The sequence below is a fragment of the Ornithodoros turicata genome, chromosome 9 (assembly GCF_037126465.1).
Source record: "Ornithodoros turicata isolate Travis chromosome 9, ASM3712646v1, whole genome shotgun sequence".
Lineage (NCBI taxonomy): Eukaryota > Metazoa > Arthropoda > Arachnida > Ixodida > Argasidae > Ornithodoros > Ornithodoros turicata.
In genome coordinates this window covers 22930499-22943941 of record NC_088209.1, presented here as the reverse complement: position 1 = coordinate 22943941, position 13443 = coordinate 22930499, and the positions used below count along the sequence as shown (strand labels likewise).

The following is a 13443-nucleotide window of genomic DNA, read 5'->3' as shown; positions in this document are numbered from 1 at the left end:
CAAGATAGGCACAACGACGAGTAATAGGGGCGACTCCTCAGTAACCATCTCGTACAAAAGACCTCGCACATAATGTACCGCGCGGAGATAATGTATGTTTACTACCACGGCCCATTGTAAAGTCCAGCATCCATGAAACCCAAGATGGGTGTCTACCTGAAGGGATAGCCGATACGTCCTCCGCGCGGGTATACGCTGGCTGAGTCACGGCGAAAGGAAAGGCCTAACATAATAGAATGCACCGCCAAAGGACGACAGTGGTATTAATTACGCTGCTGCCCTTCTTACTTCCAGATCTGCTCCAAGGTGACATTATGGTTCGGAGCGCTTCGGTGAGTAATAAATATATTTCGCATCCTTATCTCTGAAAATAAATTTGTGGTCAGTCCAGTTTAGATTCTGGGATTTCGACAAGGTTGTGTTGTGGAGTACGGAGGCTGGTCTCGTGATGTGTATATAGTCTGTAGACAAGTTCACTCACTTCAACGTGTATGTAATCTGTTTCGGTCTCCGTTTGCTTTTAAATCAGCCAGATTCGCGGCCTTTCATTACTTGGAGCAAATCTAGTCCACCAACGCCCTGTCCTGAGAACACGACACTAGCTTTTCTGGACAGCAGTGCTTTGGTCCTTGCTGTGAGGAGCATCATTATAAATTCACGGAACTACTGCGAGCGATTGAGTAAGAGTGGAGTATTTAGGGTAGAGCAACACCCCAGCCATCATCCAACAACATGAATGTTTGTTTGTTTGTAAGGGGGGGAAAAGAGGAGAAATTGAACTCGCCTCTCGACTTGTTCTGCATCAACATCAAGTTGTTTGTTGAGTGCACTGGTTGCATGGATGACTTTGTACTGGAGCAAAAGTGTTTGGGTATAGGTAAAAATTATGTACTGAATTGAAATTAGTGAATCCGGACGCTTAGGGAAAAAGATAAAGACGTCATACCACAATATTTCCAATCGTGTCTTGCAACCCGAATACCTTCTGCGTCACTAGTCTTCGTGACTTTATAGTTTTAGTTTGAGTTTGATTAAACTCAAACTATAAAGCCACGTGGCTTTATAGTATTTCGCTCGCATTCTTACCCTTTCCTCCACTTCCCTGTCTAGCGTATTGTCTTTTAACGACGTATTTATTACGCGATAAACTGAAACTCGCTGGAAGGCTTTTGCATATATTTATTCTTGCCCCATTATTGCTCGAGTTTACTTTTGCAAATTGGGCATTCCAGTATTTATTCTATACGACTCCACCCGAGTACTGGTCCAGAGCTTGTGAATAGTAAATGAGTCTACGAACGCAGTATATGCGAAGTAAAACTTCTTGAACTGAATTGACGATGATGTTGTCGCAGTATTTTTGCTGTATCGAGAAAATGCTGGAATAAAGGATGACTGATTGATTGAATCTACTTAGTCCAAGCAGCGTAATGTAAAAGGAATTTAAATGGGCCGCAAAATTCCTATAAATAGTAACGGGACTATAGGAGTAAAAAGGACTACCAGTAAAAAGGAGTAGTAAAGGAGAGGGGCTAGTAAAAAAGGTACAAACAAAGTATCTATACCACCACTTCCTCGATGTTCACTTCGTGGGTGCCATGAGAGCTACCATTTTCTGTCTATTTTATTGATTACTGCAGCAAGGCAGATACAAGCCTATGGATCAGTCAAAACAGAAACGTTGAACCTCGAAATAAGCAGAGAAGAACGAAGGACCAATAAAATATTTAAGAGCGATCTTTTCGTGCAGAGTTCGATGAAGTGTAGACTCTGCACGAAAGCTGGTTGTTAAATGTTTTATGTGTGCCTCGTCCTTCTTTATTTATTTCATGTTTTGCTGAATGAATCGTTAAATATGACAGCTAATGAACGGGAAGTTACGCTCGCAGAATAGACCTTTTTACAAAAGCAAGCGCCACCTGTAGCACGCAAGGGATCATGGGAACTTGGAGCGTCTTACAGCATTATGAGACAGCCTGAGGCGGAGTTAGAAGAACAACAACATTCTCGGTGTGGGCAGCAGCAGCGTTAGCCGGGGTAAACCATAACCGAAGCAGACGACGGAGCAGTGTCCCTCAAAGTGCCCATGCCGCTTTGCGCCGCGCGCTTGGTGGCGCGCGCATCTTTTTAAAATCGTCTATTCAAGTCTTGGAATCAGAAATTGAAAGCACCACGAGCACGGTGGTTGTCAGTACCGAAATGTCGGCAAAGCCCTTGTATAATTGCGCGTGTAGTCACCGGACTGCCTTCGACAGATGGAATGCAGCAGTACATCCAGAAGACATCCTGAGTACATCCCGGGGAATAGTTCAGTGCTGTCATCACATTCATTGTGTATCAACCACGCAACTATGCTGTTAGCGAATACTGCAGGGGGAGTCTCAGTCTATATGTCTGTATAGTTTCCTGTGTTTGTTTTTCTTTTTCTTTTTTTCTTTTGTGGTATAGCAAGCCCCTTCTATTGCTAGCCTCCCCCACCACACACGCTATTTCCAGCAATCCACAGCAATGGAATCTCAGGCGTACAAACCATGACGCGTATAGTTTGTTTTTCTTTGCATTAACCTATTTAAACGCTTCCCTCGTATTTTCATAACTTTTCTTTTTCGTATTCGCAAACGTTTTCTAGAGCAGCAGAAAACCTGTTTTAGGTGTCGTTTTCCAGACAAACGTCGTATACGTTAGATGACGTGTAATCTGTATTGTATACATTGTTTTCCACGATTTCTGTTGTTAGTTGAAGTACAGCAGTCATCGAAAAAGCCGTACAGCGGCGGGATTCGAACCGCGCATCTCTCGGTTACCCGTCGAGCGCCCTGACCAATTCAACCACGCTGGCATCTGCATTCCGACGACTCGCCTAGGAACCTGAATTGACAAGAACAGTTACTTTCCATCATTTCGCTTTTATTATTATTTTAGGGCAGATTCGGAGTATGTTTTTCGATGGTTATTTATTTACGCGAAATCGGCGTTTTTCGGCGTTTTTTCTGGCTTGTTCACAGTTTGCCCTGCAATTATCCGCGCATATAAATCGGTACGCAATTTCAAAAGTGTGCGTCTCAACGCAGCTTTAAAACCAAAAACCTATACGAAATTAGCCCCTGTGAGGAGACATCACAAAAGGCACACTTTATTGCTGCACATCAAAGTGGTGGTACCTAAATCGTGAAAGCAGAGCTCATTTAAGCTTATTGTAATGGATGCGGGCACTACAGGCAGCGTTTAATCCCCCGAAACTTTACTCAGACATTAGTTTGTATTCGCTGTTCTTCGGTTAAAACGGAATGTTGAAAAAAAAAGAAAAGAAAAACAGGCAAATGTTTTTCGGTTAAAATCGAAAACGCGGAGCGCAAAGTATACGATGTGTAAATATTTTCTTAGCACGAGAAACCCCGCAGACAGGAAGAAACGGCCTATATAGCCCTTCTTCGTCACGGAATTTATCCATCAGTTCGCCCGCCGTTTATGTTTGTTCCATTTGTCAAGCGCACTCCAATGCCGTGTCGTTAATGGGAACGTCGTTAATGCCCTCACCGCGGTCACAAGCATGTGGGCAACAAGCCATATGCCGATACGTTTTCATTGTTTCTTCACCGCTATCTCCGCGGGTCATTCAATTTTACGATAGCTGCAGATAATGACGACGCCAAGCACAAGTGCACGGCAACTTCTCGTTTACTTTCCAAACTGTGTCAAAATAAGTAGCATGCGATCGCTTCCCAAGCAGCACAATGTACTGAAAGTCGAGTGCAATAGGGGTGGACGGGTAGGTGGAAGGCCTTGAACAGACATGTGAAACTAAAGAACAGTGATAAGACACATACCACCCCTTTCAGTACATTGTGCTGCTTAGGTTGGAACCATCGTTACGAAGGGACTGATCAATGACAAGCCGAATGCGTGCCCAAGCAGCACAATGTACTGAAAGTCGAGTGCAATAGGGGTGGACGGTATGTGTCCTATCAATGTTCTTTTGTTTGACGAGTCTGTTCGAGGCCTTTCACCTACCCGTCCACCCCTATTGCACTCGACTTTCAGTGCATTGTGCTGCCTGGGTGACATAAGTTTCCCCTAGTCTTCACCTCCAATTAAATGAGGTGTTTTTCTTATTAAAGCTTATCTGACACACGTTTCTCCCATTCGTTCGAATATAATTCTTTTCCTTTCTTTCTCTTTGTACAAAAAAAGATACGATCCCCACGACAGTTTTATGCAGTATCAACTGCACCTCACCAAAGTCCAATAGCGCTCCGTGCGCAAGACGGGAGACACGTGGAAGAACCCCCATGAACACGGAAACATTGCAGCATCTTGAAATTTACCGCAAGGGAAGGGGGCCGTTAGTCAACAGCGTGCTTGCTCACTGAGCTCAAGATCGCGCTTTCGATCCCGGTCGAATACGGAAAAACCAATGTGGGTATGGGGGTCGCGGCCCCTCGACCGAGGGGCCGTAGTATGACGAACCATAATGTCATAATGTGGAGGAGGCAAACGTTAGGCAAACGTCCATCCCAGCGCCGCGTGTCGGAGATTTCCGCTGCAGGTTCATGAACCCCAGCCCAAGCAGCACAATGGATTGAAAAGTCGAGTGCTATGGGGTGGACGGGTAGGTGGAAGGCATTGAACAGACCCGTGAAACTAAAGAACATTGATAAGACACATACCGTCCACCCCCATTGCGCTCGACTTTCAGTACATTGTGCTGCTTGGGAGGTGGTCGAAATTATCCGCTCTCCTCTCCCTTCGGCACATGCGGCATACCGCCACTAAAATACAGGCTGATTCACGGTTTCTGTCAAACGCCGCAGACGATTTGAAAGTTTCAAATTGTTAGCCACCCTTCTTCGTTAGCCACAACCCTTCTGCATTTCAAATTGAAATGCAGAAGGGTTGTGGCTACGATTGGCTCCCCATGCGGCTAATGATGGGTCGATTCCATGGTCACGGCCGCTGACTGTGGCTGGCGGGGTTACTAATGGTAACGTGACGTTGATCAGAGATCGATCGTGCATTGTTTAGCCGTGGCGGCTTGACTGGATCCAGTACTATTCCTCCCGAAACCCATGTGTACCTGATGATCCCGCCATATTAGGTCATTGTGTCATGCATCAGGAACAGTCGTTCAAATCCAGAGGCCGTTTGCCGTGGTAAACCCGTTTCAAAGAAGTTTACACGCACCATTTATCTGCTGTAAAGTCGCAAAAGAAACGTGACCATGTTGAGGCGAGAATATGTGTCATTGCGCGTTTATATTCGAGCGCTGCACGCTACAAACCCATCTCCTGTGCCAGCTTCCCGTATAGCCTTGAATCGGACCTTGCGTAAAGCAAATTACACGCGCTGAATGTTGACCAGGACCTACTAGATGATAACGACCATGTCATAATCGGCAACCCCTATAAGGAGCCCGTTCGCGAGATCCGCTAGGAGCGCTACACATCGGCCCGCGAGATCTGCATCATGATTGGACAGTGGAAATTTGAATTTTGAACTAGCAGAAGTGGACATACGACTACCGTAGCAGACGACAGCAACAGCTCCTATGAAAACGCGTAGAATGATGATGAAAGTCAACTTTAGAAAGAAGCATCTCTCGTGGGACATCCACCGCTTGTACAAAAATACTAATGAAAGCTGAAGTACAAAGTATTTCAGACACTGAGGAAGCACATCGGGACACCGGGCCGATGGGTAGCGCCACCGCTAGCTTCCAAATGCGGCGCTGGGAAGAGGTGCCTATGACATGGCCGTTATAATATAGTAGGTCGTGGTGTTGACAACTTGCTCTCATTGCTTTCCCTCTCTTTATGTAATTATATCATTTTTACCAGCAGCTGGAAAGATTCGCCATTTACACCGTGGTGAAAGACTCGTCCAAGGTATGGCCCGATGCAAAGGTGTACTACACCATAGCTCCCGATTTCGGTGAGTACTTTAAAAGTGATTGATGCTTGGAATCTGGAGGCATTAGTCGGCACGCGATCCCACATTATAGTGGATCTTACTCACAGCCCATCACACCACATATCAACATCACCCATCACCCGGCATCAACATCACAACTAATAAATTTCATAAACCATCATTCGACTTTAGCTTCAAAAACCTTCATTGGAATTCAACTTAAAAACCCATAATTCGGGTTCAACTTGAGCATCATGTCACATTATAGACCACCACTGAACATCAACTCCAACATCACATCATTCTCCGCGTTGTCGTGGCGAATGGCCATCATGAGTGAATTTGCTGACCTATGTGTGTGGTCTGTGGTACAGCGGCAGTACGTGTGCCCTATTCCGTAAAGAGCACAATGCAAGAGTAATGCTTCTCGTGTGCCAGATCCACCATGTGGTTATGTTAGGCTGCACTGAAATCGGTACATTAGTGTGATTGGCTTTCCCAGAAACCGAGCCAGAGTGAAAGATGAACTTTGCCCTGCTGTGCTTTACTCCTACCTGGGTTGAGGGATCATTTTGGCTAACCCACGGAATGCTCTTTCCAGGGTTAGCACACTAACAGTGTCTCTAAATCAACTACTCGCCCTATAGCTCTCACTACATTACAAAATCACCTGGTCCATGTTCAAATCCAGTCCACCAACGCTCTGCCCGAAAAGCACTATTAGCCTTTTCTCTTATCCTTTTCTTTGATTTTCTTTTCCTTTTTCTCCTTTTTCTTCTCCTTTTATTTTCTTTCCCCGTTCCTCCTTTTTCTTGCCATTTTCTTTTCTTCTTTTTCTTTTCCTTTTCTTTTCTTCCCCCATTTTCCTTTTTTTGGAATAGCAAGCCGACCTCCGTCTGGCTGACCTTTCCTTTCTGTTTACTTAATAAACATATCCGACCCCCCCCCCCCCCCCCCCCCCTTTTCTGGACATAGTAGGCCTTCGGTACCCACCGTAGACCCATCATTATATTTTCACCAAATTACCGCAGGCAACGGGGCCTGTGCTGATGACCCCCCAATCATCATCATCATCATCATCATCTCAATAACGTTGATGTTGTTGTTTTAAACGTTCATTGTGTTTGTTTGTTTTTTGGATTTGACTTTAATCTGACTAATTTGTTTCTTTCTCTTCATAGTTCTAAGTCATGTGTAGCGCATTTTCCATTATGACAGGGATGTACGTTTATAGATGGAAGCATGCACCGTAAACTTTTTATCCCCTTCGGGGGGGTAAAAGAGCTGTTTTGTAAATAAATACCCCTTTCTACTCCGCGGACTCAATTGAAAAGCGTAATAACAGAACCGAAAATATGTTTCGAAATCACCCGTCTGGAAAGGTGTTTTAAATGGAATGCATCCCTTTTCAATCGTGCTTTTTTTTTAAAGATTATTTAGAAGGATGTTTTATAAACACGCTTCTGAATGGTTTGAAACTTACACCGCATAGGTGTGTGACAAGTCGTTATACACAGAAACGTGTAAACGTTTCAAATAATATAATACGTAAAATACGTAACTGTATCAAACGCATGTGTCTTCTGTCATATCCAGATGAAGAGCTGGACCAACCGCTTATCAAGGAAGCTATGGCGCTCGTCGAGGAAAAGACTTGCGTCAAATTCATCCAAAGGACCGATGAGCCCGACTATGTCAACATCGAACACAGAGAGTAAGAACATTCGAAATCTGTATAGTAACCATATGTTGAGAAAAACAACGCGAAAAGAACACGGGGCAAACCGTGAATTCACGGCGGAAAATTCCTCAGAAGTCATAATACATCGGCGGAAGATGCGAATAAACATCATAGCTCTCTGCTGTCACGTATATAGCGCTAAATGTCTTGTCATTTCGTGCACTGCCAACGCCACCTAAGTAAACATAGCCTGATTGTTTAAACTGGTTTTAAAAGCTGGCGACGAGCCGCCATTAGTCGCAAGGGCAGTCAGTAGTAGCCACAGCAAGCCTGTGTGTGAAATCGTCCGTGGTGACTGGCAGACGATATCCTGGCTTGTCCACGTGCCTTCTGTATGTCTAGGTGGCGTTGTTAACCTGGGAAGGATTGCTGCGGTGCAGCCACAAGATATTCCGTACCAGACGACAGGAAACAACGCGGATGGTGTCGTCTGCTTAATGCGCACTACGCCATATTCCACCAGATATAGTATCAACACGAGCGATATTCCCCACAATACTCCCGCGGAAGATGCAAAGACGTCATAGCTTTCTGCTGTTACGTGAGTTCGAGCGCTCAACATCGTTTCTTTACGTACGCTGCTAACCGTGGGGAATATCCTGCGACACAGCCACAGTTAAGATACTTCGTAGCAGACGACAGGAAAAGACGCTGACGCAGTCGTCTGATAAGTGCCCAGTACGCCACTCCCGATATTCCGCACCGTGTTAATGCTCAACATAACACGGGACGGAACTTCGCCTCTGTGTGAGCAGCGTTTTCGCTTTTTCTTCCACTAGAATCTTCCGTGAGGGTGTCGGAACATCTGCCCCGTGAGCAGTTCTTGTTTCCTTTTTTTTTTCTTTTTCCTGGAATATTCCGTGGAGATATCGCTCATGTGAATACACGGAAAGAAGCAGACACCACACAGCGCTGTCTCTTTCTTTGCTCGCTGTTCTTTTCAGGCGACAGTCGGAGATGGAACATGTCGAGAACTGTTGTTCTCGACATATTCCACCACCACTAACTGTACACGAAGTTGTCCACAATAATTGTTGCTGTTACGCTACAGTTGTTCGGGTAATCATTCTAGCGGGTCTCGGCCGGTGGTACCTTCCGGCGTCCAACTATCGTCCCTTTCTTTTTCTTTGTTCGTTTACTTTTCTTGCACGAAAGACCGAGTGGAGACGTCGGATGGTCAGGTGCAGCATCCCAGGGACAGAGGATGCACATTCTTTTCGGGCATTTTTCATCACTCGGTGTCGCATTTCTTTTTCTTCTCTTTTATCGCGACGGCTCAATGTGTCCTATTACTCTGGTCCTGCATACATTCGTGCTTATGTTCGTACTGCTTGTGAAGAACGTAAAGTTTCTCTGTGCGGGAGTGGACGAGCAAACTTGAAAATTCTCTCGATTTGAGAAAGAAATGAGTCATGTTTCATCCCGTCTCCAAGTTATTTTTGTTACGAAAACGTTTGTGTTTCAAATGTGAACAGACAAAAGGCAGTCCGCACTTTCACGACAGGCAATGTGCTTACGTTATTATGATTTTGTGCGCGCAGCGCAGTCTACTAACAACCGGTGTAGCTAATTTGCAGACTATTTAAACAGTAAAATTATCTCACTTCCTGAAATGCATACGAATTCCTGTACATTTCCGCAAAAGGGCGTGAGAGATCAAAGAAAGGACTGTTCCGAATTTCCCAAGACACCCTGCCCGCGCAACATACAAAAGACAGAGACAATTGCGTATATATTCCGCAATAAGTAAAAAATCTTTCAACCCACGAAATATGCGAACTACAAAATTGTGCAACTTTTTTCCCGCAGAGGCCGCTGTGCTTCTTACGTTGGTAAAGAGGGAGGAGAGCAGACCTTAGCATTGGACTTCTTCTACTGCCCTGGAAAGGGACAAATCGCCCACGAACTCATGCATGCCCTAGGATTCTTCCACGAACACTGCCGTCCGGACAGAGACGAGCACGTTGATATCATGTGGGATAACATACAAGACGGTAAGGAGAAAAAAAAAAAAAAAAAAGAAGAACTGATTCACCTCGCCTGTAAAGTAGGATTGGAGTTGTTTATACAGTTGTTTCCGCGCTCCCTTCAATGTTCCAGCACTTAGAGACGGCCAAATTTGATACAAGATGTCGCTTACTATCGTCAGTGACGACATAAGTGATACACTTGACCCCACCCTCACAGAAGTATCACACCGACCAGGACGTATGTTTTCGCGAGCCCCTACCGAAGGTAGGTATGACCGAATGTTCAGTAGGGGGTTCTCGTAAACTGGAAGCAGTTTACGAGAATGATGCTACGAAGGAAGCTGTCAAATCAGGTATCAGCGACGCGACGACAGTCACTCCGTTGTAGTATTCGTTGAACACCTTGACCTACTGGAACTACTATCTGCGGACCCCAGCGAGATCAAAGATGACGGGAACTTGATAGCCGGTCTAGCCGAACTTCGAGGGATCGATAGGCGATATTATGTCGTGTCTGGAGATTTTCTATCAATATTTCCTATTGAAATACTTCCCAGGCACCACAGTGTACTGAAAGTGGAGTTTAATAGGAGTGGACGGGTATATGGTGGAAGGCCTTGAACAGACTTGTGAAACTAAAGAACATTGATAAGACACATACCGTCCATCCCCATTGCACTTGACTTTAAGCGCATTGTGCTGCCTGGGCTGTAGCCCGCAAATCAGACTGTTCTTGACTGCTTCATGACGTAAGCGGTACCCTCAAGGTACTATTTATCGATCAAATTAATATTCGCCATTCTTTATTAAAAGTTTCGTTATGGTTATGTGAACAAGGATTACAGTAGTGACCCTAGAGTACGGGAAGCACGGAAACAACTGCATTTTTTCAACAAGTAATTCACGTCCGCCTCAGCTCGCTTGTCCATCTGTGATTGATTGATTGATTGGTAAAAAAAAGGAAATTGTTAGCCCATCTGTGATGTTGTTCGTCTCTGTACACACGCCGTGTTTCCAGGTATTATAGGATGTTAAGATAAGGTGCGTGAGAATATACGCAAGCGCTATAAATAGACGCGGGATCAGAAAAAAAAAAAAAGAACAGACCTTTGGGTAACGCTATACTGGGTGCGATCCAACGCCATAGTAGTAATAGGGTGTGACTTTCACGTTCGGATGTTACGGAGTTAATACGAAGACAAGTTGCACTACACCACACTGCATTAACCACACATACGAGAAAATGCACAACTATTTTCGGTGCAGCTTCATCAGCTTCGGACATCTGCTAGTGTTGTTTGTTCCGAAGATATTCCTTCCTACACCCAATGCGATCATAAAAAAGAGAAAAAAAAAGAAATCGAAAAAATCACATTCTGTAAACATTGTTTTTTTTTAAATTCCGTGTCAGCGCCGCGAAGCAACTGTGGCTATGAGCGGCGTATAGACGTGGACAGATGAAGAGAGGACAGCAGGAAGGAGTGGGGGACAGGGGGCTTAGTATGCGTCTTGGGCCGACTTCAAGGGGAACTGTGCCGACATTCGTCTAGAAAGTCTTCGGAAAACCCAGGGAAAACCTCAGACAGCACCTCAGAAAGGGGAAACCCCAGGGAAAACCTCAGCACAGCCGGTGACAGGATTCGAACCCGTGTCACCTCCCAGTCTCGGCGTGGAAAGCGATCACTCTAACCACTATGCCACGGGAGCTGGTCTGTAAACATTGTGTCCAGAGTATTAAAAATAACTGGCGTCGTAAAACGATGACGCAACAAACGATGAAAAACAAAACGATTTGTTGTTTCTTTTATCAATGTTTCCGGCCGTTTGAAGACGACCAGCGCACGCGGATTCTCGCCGTCTGCGAGGGCGGCGCAAGTCAGCTTTTTAAATAACGTGCGCACAAAAGCGCATAGCACACACAAACGGAAAAGCGGGGTTTAGGTTCTGGGCACCCCAAGACGCTTGGGTCCCCTATTCTAAAACTATATGTTGTTGGAGACGACATATCCCTGAGTTAGAGGAAATATTTAGTAGACAAACACAGCTAAGGCTATATTGTTATTCTCACGAATGACGACGTTTAAAACACATGGTGCTGGCCAACGCTGACCGTACGCCAACTAGAACGTGGGAACTAACTTGTGCTACTGTAACCATTTTTCAGGTGGAGCACAAAACTTCAAGCTGGAGGCTGAAACAGTGGCAGAGACGTATGGCCAACCTTACGACTACGAGTCTGTCATGCACTACCCGTTCAACACGTATTCCAAGGACAAGACCTTAGCAACAATAGTAGCGAAGGATGCCGCGATCGGCAAGGATAAATTAGGAAAGGGTTATCTACAGGATTACCTGACAGAGATAGACATTACAAAGATCAACAAGCTTTATAACTGCCCACCAAAAACGTAGCCTGCGCGTGCAGTTGTAAGTCCATTAACCAAAATGTAGCGTTGACTGCTGCAAAAATCAAGTACCGCCATGTCCAAAGACGCATCTGCCCGGCACATATCAATCATCAAGTCTGGCAACCCTTGGCAGAAACCCTTCCCCAAAGCATACCCAATGTTCGGCAGAACCCAGCAAGTGTCCCGTGATGTTAACAAAATGTAAAAGTCACTGCACCCTTTTTGATAAAATGACCGCGCATTCACACAAGCTACACTCCCCGGAATATTGCAGCAGAACAAGAAAAAAAAAAGTAGCTTTCTAATGCCGAGCGCGAGCGCCCACTGTTTTGTCTTTTCGTGCACTGGTAGCTGTGGGGTAGCATATCTACAAGGTACATATTCCGAAGCAGACGACAGGAAAAGATGCTGTCTGCTAAGTACGCAGTACGTCACTCCCAATATTCCGGCACCGTACGAGTGCTTACAACACGCGGTGGAACGTTTGTCCCAAGGGCAGTTCTCTCTTTTTCTTTTTCTTCCACTAGGATATTCCATGTTCATGTTAAGAATCACACGTATTAGATACTTTTTGGCACAAAGCACAATGGAATAAACACCGGGAGAACGAAGTAAACTTTTCTCGGTTCACGCCACCTGTCGGATCCTCCTAAAACTATGATTAAAGAATATTCTCAGCCGAAACCATTCGCGGCTACTTATCTGCACAAGTCCTCGACACGTATAAATTATTCGAAAAATAGTTGCGGAAGGTAGTCAAGTGGCCCGATCGAGTTATTTGCCATGCAATGCCCCACATAATAATGTCCTCTAAGCATCTCCTCGATGTTGGACGTTGCAATATGTTGAGAACTTCTATAACCTGTTTCGTGATTACCTGCGAACTTTCATCCGTCCCAGGCATTAACTCCTCACTCGTATACCATTATTCAGGCTGCATCATCATTGACACATCCAGCACAAAGCAAGACGACGACGAGGGATTCACGTTTGTTCCGGTGTTTTTTCATCAAACAACCTCGTGCGAGAGATTTCGAGTGGCAATTTGGAATTACGTCCTTAGCACCCGATGTTATTTATTTGTACATTTTTGTATTATATGTTGAATAAAAGTTGTCTGCTTATTTGCTCGAATGTGCGTCAGAAAACAGCAAAGGACAAGTCTTTTCTTGTCTAGTTTTTCCTTTTTTTAGCGTCTTTCTTTGTTGCATACCTGGAATGTCATGACCGCGGTGACGAAATTTGAAGAAATTTAAAACGCTCGTAATCTCCGTACTGTTCGAAAGCAAAAGAGGGCGGTTGGACACGAGAATGTAATAAATAGGAAAAGTCAGAAGACAACAAAGAGCTTACAGGAAAACACAAAAGGGAGTTTAAGTAAGCTCTTTGTTTGCTGTCTTCTGACTTTTCCTACTTT

At 44.9% G+C, this 13443-nt stretch overlaps 1 protein-coding gene across 1 annotated transcript; it reads left to right on the top strand.

Annotated features, from left to right (window-relative positions):
- Positions 1-224: 224 nt before the first annotated feature.
- LOC135368377 (astacin-like metalloprotease toxin 5) lies at positions 225-13150 on the top strand. The gene is made up of 5 exons (XM_064601593.1): positions 225-332; positions 5835-5928; positions 7504-7621; positions 9458-9642; positions 11783-13150. The coding sequence occupies exons 1-5, from the start codon at positions 237-239 to the stop codon at positions 12028-12030; spliced, it is 741 nt and encodes a 246-aa protein (XP_064457663.1). The 5' UTR covers positions 225-236; the 3' UTR covers positions 12031-13150.
- Positions 13151-13443: the final 293 nt, after the last annotated feature.